This window comes from Rhea americana, unplaced genomic scaffold (assembly GCF_003343005.1).
Source record: "Rhea americana isolate MKP2758 unplaced genomic scaffold, rheAme1 scaffold_273, whole genome shotgun sequence".
NCBI classification, from domain to species: domain Eukaryota; kingdom Metazoa; phylum Chordata; class Aves; order Rheiformes; family Rheidae; genus Rhea; species Rhea americana.
In genome coordinates this window covers 240,534-247,307 of record NW_028186394.1, presented here as the reverse complement: position 1 = coordinate 247,307, position 6,774 = coordinate 240,534, and the positions used below count along the sequence as shown (strand labels likewise).

At 49.7% G+C, this 6,774-nt stretch overlaps 1 protein-coding gene across 1 annotated transcript in view; it reads right to left on the bottom strand.

The window, feature by feature from the left end:
- Positions 1–252, bottom strand: part of SAPCD2 (suppressor APC domain containing 2) — a 13,627-nt gene extending 13,375 nt beyond the window's left edge. Inside the window, exon 1 of the mRNA XM_085308367.1 lies at positions 171–252. Coding sequence (XP_085164493.1) covers positions 171–252 — 82 coding nt within the window. The remainder of the gene's footprint in view (positions 1–170) is intronic.
- Between the last annotated feature and the right edge of the window lie 6,522 nt (positions 253–6,774).

Here is a 6,774-nt window from a genome sequence, read left to right as displayed (position 1 = left end):
CCCCATTGGCTGGCGGCGGGCCGCCCCGCGGGCCGATTGGCTGCGGGGCCGGCCCGCCGGTTTGATTTTCCGCGCGGCACGCGGCCGCCCCCCGCCACACGCGGAGTCGCGCTCGAGCCGCTGCCGCCGCGCGCCGGGACCCCCCCGCCGTCCCGCGCGAGAAGATTCACCGAAATCCGTCCAAATGGGAGCGAGGAGGTGGCCTCGCCGCCCCGGCGGCGTCCAGGGCCCTCCCGACAGCGGCGGCGCCATCGGCCTCGCCGTTCCCTCCGGAGAAGCGTCGCCGCCCCGCCCCGCCCTTGAGGGGAAGCGGCCGCCCGCCTCTCCGGCACAACGTGCCCCGGGAGACCGCGTGTGCGGAGCGGGAGGAAGGCGCCAGGGTCACGGCTCTGCGCCCCGCCGCGCTGCCTGGAGGACACCTTTCGGGGGGGCCTGTGGAAACCTCCTGTCGCTGGTCAGAGACKTCAGCCAGCGTGGAGAAAGCCTGAGAAAATGTCTCCTGCCACCTCCCGTCTTCAGCCTACATGTGATTTACTCTGCTTTAGCCGTCGGTGACTGTCCGGTGACCTTCGTCCGCAGGCCGTTTCCCGGCAGGCAGGAGCCTCATAAGAAGCAGCACTGGCTCGAGCGATAGTATTATTTTAACGGGCACAAATCCTCTTTTCTCGCAGCGCAGGCCTTAACCCGCTGTTTCTACAACTGCAAATCTGCTTGTTTGGCAGCGGAACTAGGGCTCCGTTATCTGTGCTCAAACCCAAGGGTTTTATTTTGGTTCCCTACAGTGGGAAACAGTTTCAGAGATTGGACAGGATGGTGGAATTGCTCTGAGCTGGACTTTGCTAGCCGCCTGTTTGAACAGGTACAGAGCCTGGGATGTGCAGCCTTGTTAAGTTAGGTGAGTGCACCATTTTTATTTTCCTGGGAGGCTTCTTCACTTTGAGCCCAGCCTCTCCCACCTTAAAGACATTGTGACTTTGCTGAAGTAAGGTGTATCTCCTTTCAAGCAGAAATACCTGAAGACCTTACATTTTTAGTGGCTCCAGAACAAATCTGGTTAGTGAATAGGAAAAAAACACAAAATGYGATGTTTGCTCTTGCTGTCGGCTTTGAAAATACAGCTGAAAAGTTGCAGAGTTTCAGTTTTGTTTCTCTGCCCTGGCTGCATCCTCACGAGAGAAGGAGATACTGCCCTTTTGCAAAGGGCTTAAAGGCATGCGGAGGGTATGGCATGATTGACTTGCCTGGTGTCTCATGGGCGCTGGCGCTTGCAGTGGAAACTGATGCCAGGCATCCCAGGTGCTGTGACTAGCCACAGGAGCCACTGGTTTAGGAGCTAAAAACACAACAATACCAAAGATCTGCAGCAGAAACAAATATCACTGGTGATGAATGCAAGAAGAACAGGGTTTGGATGTTATTTGTTCCTGTACACTTCATATAAACTGGTATCATTTAAGAGAAAAGGTTTCTTTAATTTAGCCTGAAGTTTGCTATCTGTATATATCTGTTAGATGTAAGCGTTGCGCAGTGAAAGATACTGCCTGTCACTGCAAATTGTCAGATGGTGCTTTACACTAAAGGAGATTACAAAGCACTGGCATCATTATTTCCATGTCACAGGCACATTGACTGGCCCAAGTGGCCCTGGGCAGCTATACGTAGGCACCTGCTGAGTCTCTGTCCTGCTTTAATGCTGATGCCACTACGACAAGAAGAATAAGGGACCGAGCGTGCTGGGGAAGGGTGATGGGGTGAGTAGGGTAGAGACTACTGTATGCAGGCACTCAAGTAAGCTGCTTCTCCGTTTTATTCACAGTGTGGACAGCACAGCACTGCCAGGAGCCAGTGGGACCCCACTAACAGGAAGAATCTAGGCAGTACTCAGCCACTGCTGCCAAGTCCCTGAGGCCAGAACTGGCCCAGCACCTGGAGAGACTGATGACCCACTGTCCAGGTCCTTGGGTTGTGAGGCTACCTGTGCTGCAGACACCTCCATGTGCCATCTACCCTGGAGGTGATTTCCTTTACACGGTGTTAGCTGTGAGTTGCCCTGAAAGGTGCAGGTGGTAGGAGAGGGAAGTTGATACTTGACCCTCATGCCGTTCTGTCCACATGGTCCTTGCTGCCAGTTTCTCTGTCAAGGTCAGGCACCTGTGACTCCTTCCACTGCTATCTTCAATATTTTGCCCTATTCCTGGCACATCCTTGTCATTCCTCTTCTGAATAGAGTTTCTCAGCTGTCAGGTGTGGACGGCCATGTACACATCAGAGCACCATCTGGAGACCATCACTGGTCCTTTCCTTATCACTTTCCTTATCAATGCTGTGGCTAGTCTTCTCCATGCTGTGGCCAAGCTGTTCACAGCTGCTCTTCTTCAAACCATTTCTTCAACTAAATTTCCTGGACCTGTTGTATCTATTTGGAGATTACTGCCTGGCTTGGCTCTGTTTGGCTGAATGCATTCACACTTGTTTAGGATAGAAGGAGAATTAACTGCTGCATCATTTCTCTCCTTCCTCATCCAGAAGCAATGCAGTGAATTTTATTTTCCTCAGTTTTAGTATCAGTATGAGGAGGCTGCATGGCCTTATAAAGCTCAGTCTCAAATCTTGCAGCAAAGACAGGATATTTCAGCATGATCCAAACTGTTGCATGAGCACATGGGCTGTTATGCTCAGCAAGGGCTAAATCTGCAGGAAGATGATCTTTTCTGAGATTCTTCTTACATCTCTGGATGTAAGACAGGGAAACTGGCAGCAAGGACCATGTGGACAGAACGGCATGAGGGTCAAGTATCAACTTCCTTCTCCTTCCACCTGCACCTTTCAGGGCAACTCACAGCCAGGAATAACAGGGGCAATTTACGATGGCCCTAATGCCTCTTGTCCACTTTTCTCACCTATGAGGCTAATCTCACCAGAAAGGCAATATGGAGATACCAAGTCCAGTTGCTGGGATTGACTGTGTAAGGTAATTCACCTGAAATACGTCCATATGAAATTTTCTGCTCTGGCCGTAGGAACCTGAGACATAACTATCCATTGCAGTTCCGGTCTTACTACATTTTCTATATTAAAGTGCCCTCAGGAAACTGTCCCAAAACAGCTGTATGTGGAGTTTTACACCTTCAGGGAGAGGTAGAGTGAATGAGGTGTTAGTGTGAAATTTAGATTCAAAGTCTAACATGGGAGACTTTGAAATTTCCTGGAAAAAGTTTTTTTTGGGTTGGTTTGTTTATTTTTCTAACTAGTGAGTGTTAGGTGAGCCGAGATACTTCTGATGGACAGAGCCATCTATATTTTTTAATACAAACRACTTATTCAGTTCTCCTTCCTGCAAGCAATTGGAAAGCACCAGCTGCCAATCAAACCAACCACAGCACTCCCTATCCACTGGCCCTCAGGCACTGGCAGCAGAGGAGGCAGAGAGAATTATGTATTGCTCTGATGTGGTGGCACCCAAATGCACCACTGCCCTTCTATGAGGAGGGCACACAGCATTTGATGTTACCTGGAGGCCAGTGATAGAGACCAGTATGACCCATTAACTGGCATCCCTTGGGGGAAGAACAGTAGACTCACCAAACCCCAGCAGTGCAGTGGGTTAACAGGATGCTGGAGACTGGGATATATTCTGATTTGACCTTGTCCATGTAAGGATGATGCTGCATGACTTTGGCAGTAAATTAGGAATCATGCTGATATCAGTGGCATGTAAGTGCTCACATATATGTGTGAATCTGGATCCTGTAGAGGACACAGTAATTGCTGCCATAAGATTATCTCCTGATGAGCATGTTCAAGTGCATACTGTGAGCCTCCTCTGCACTGTTCTCCCTGGGGAGAACAAGGTCTGCTGAGGAACCAGCAGCATGTTTGTGAGCTGTGTGACTGTGTGCTGCTGTCTGGAACAGGGGCCAGCTGGCATGGGACAGCCCGTCCCCATGTATTGCCTTTCCCTACCTGCTGAAACAGCGCTGCATCCAAACTGGGTTGATCTCCAGCCAGTGTTGTTTTCCCAAAAGATACCCAGGAACTGTTTGTTGGCCTTGTTTAAAATCATACTGGGAATTGTGCTAGCAACAGTCTAGATGTCAAGTTTTAGTGTTCCCTGTCACTGTCCAATTTAAGTAACTCCAAAGATGGAGGGTAGGAGGGAATGATTTCCAAGGGGGTACCAAAGTTTCAACCCAGAAACTCATCCATTCTCAGGAATATTCTGGGCAGAGGATGAAAAGGGAAAGAGCTGTATGGTCTGAGGAAAAGCAGCAGACTTTTTTGTGGAGGGAGAGATGTCTTGTTTGCTTTTCCCAGCTCTGAGATGCCCTAACATTTTCCGTCTTACTGCTAACTGGGCCTTTCAAGGAGGCCTCTGTTTGCATTGGAGGGGCCAGGCACTTCCCACAGAGTTGCTTTTCTTCCAACTATTTTTTTCCCTCAGAGGCCATGAGAGCAGGAAGTCTGGTGGCTGGCTGGCAGCTCTCAGGCTGTCACGAGGGCTGAGAGAAGGGCAGTAGGTGGGAAGCTAAAATAAGCTCTGTGTGTCTGTGTGTATGTGTGTATGTTGGGGGGGGGTGTTTTCTTCATCTGAAACACGGCTCAGCAGAGCAAGGATTTATATTTCCAGTGGCTACTACAGTGGCTAGGTCAGGTTGGAGAATAAGGGTCCAGGCTTGTAGCTGAAACATCCCCGAGTGGTGTGTCCTGTTTAAATTTGGACATGTGCACATCTTTCTAGTTCTAGCCCACCAATATCCTAAGAAGCTGCTGTCCTCTTGCAGAAGAAAAGGATGCTGCCTGTGGACAAAACAGGCACCAGGAGCCTTGTTTTGCTGTGTCCCTTAGCAGGAAATGGCAGTCATTTCTGCCCAACCTCACCCCAACCGTCCAGCTGAGAGGATCTCAGCAGAACAAGCTTGAATTAGGAAATTTTCTGGGGCTTAAATGAAATTATGATAGATGCCTCAAAGTCTCAGTTTAGAACCCATTTAGCAACTGCTCTATCCTATTATAAACTCTGCCTGCTGATGATAATAAAACCAGATAACAGAGAGGCAACTGTGGGCATCATGCAATCAAAATCATGCCAAAGACAGAAACTACCCTTCATTTTATGTTATTCAGGGAACTGAAAAATAACATTTCTTTGGGGAAAGTATTGGTAATTATTTACTTATGTAAGCTTGAAGGAGGGTCCTAAAAATAAGCAGCTCTGTCACTTCTCTGATGTCACATCCCCGACTCCTCTGCTAGTAACACATGAAGCAGTGTTTGTCTTCCATCTTCTTTAGGAGTACTGGAGCTTTTTTGATGATGAATTTCCTGTTCCACGTACATGTTTTGCATTTTTGCTTGGCCCATAATTATCTACTTCCTGCTTTCTCAGATTGTCCTGTCTGATATGTCTGATCCCATTTGTGATTCTCCCTTTTTATTTTTGCTTTACAGAGGCAAATTTCTACCACGTGTGTAATGACTTGTGGAATCAACCTTGAGAACTCTCAGCAGCAGCAGCAATCTGTCCTATATTTGCAGACTGTCCAGTCCTGTGGAAGACTACACCTGTTAGGCCGGCAGTGAACGCAACCACAGTGGAAAGAGATTTCATGTAAATGGGAGCACCAGAGAGCAGAGCTAAGCATTTTTAAAACCCAAAGCCCCTGTCCAAACAGCAGTTCTGTTGAATGCTTTACTGAAGCACTGAAGAAAAAAAGATTGTGAAATAGCAGCTGTGCAAATTAGCAGGGCTTCTTCCTAACTCAATCATCTCATCCAGCGGGGATCCAGCTCCCCTGACACTACTCAAATGCAGGGATGTGGCTGTGCCTGAGTATTTCTGTCTTTCTTCTATTCTGTCCAGCCTGGCTCTGACTGCAAGCACGATGCCACAGAGATGGGCTGGTGACTGGAAGGGATTTCAGATAGCCGTCTGCGCCTGATTGGAATGGATTTACCAGAGGCTTGTGGGCAGTGGTTTAGGGTATTGCACCGCTGCATTTTTGGCAGCCTATGAACCCAGCATGAGCTGCAGAAGAGGCTGCCTTGCCATGTGCCTTCTGACACCTGACTGGCCTAGCCTTGGTCTTTGGGTTCCATCCAGTCACTTTATTGCTGCTGGTGCTGAGTCTCTGATGGGGAACCAGCCTTGGGAGCCAGAGGCTCTGATTTCAAAGCAGGCGCCACAGCTGGTATGAGGCAGGACCTGTCTAGCTACACGTTGTGCTGAAATAATCCTGAGAGCTTTTTGAAATGTTTTCAAGCGTGGGTGGAAAAAGTGGTGAAATCCTTGTGAGAATTTTCTAAGGCACACAGCAGGAACATCCCTGGTATCCCTGTCAGGTTCAGTTGAGCAGCCAAACACATTTCATTGCAGTGCGTACAAACCGCTGCAGAAATGTACCCTTGCCAGATGAGAGTCTGATGTGCAGGGACAACACCAGGGAAGAGGAGGGGGTGTGAATTTGGCCATGGGGGAAACACTAGGCTAGCCAGGGGCAGCCTCTCTCACAGGGAATGGGAAAAGACCTAGCAGAAATCCCATCAGGGCAGAGAAGGAAGGTGGCAAGAGGCAAAGAACACAAATCCAGAAAGAGTAATTGCCCATGACAAATCTGCCCAGTGTGCGGGTGGCTAACAGCTCTCAGGGCCCCGGTGACATAACACCGAGCGCGGCGCAAGCTGCAACGCGGCTCCGCGCCGGCTTTGGGCCCGATGTCCTGAGGCCTCCGGCGGGCCCCTACCGCGGGCCCGGCCCGGCGGCTGCTCCGGAGTGGG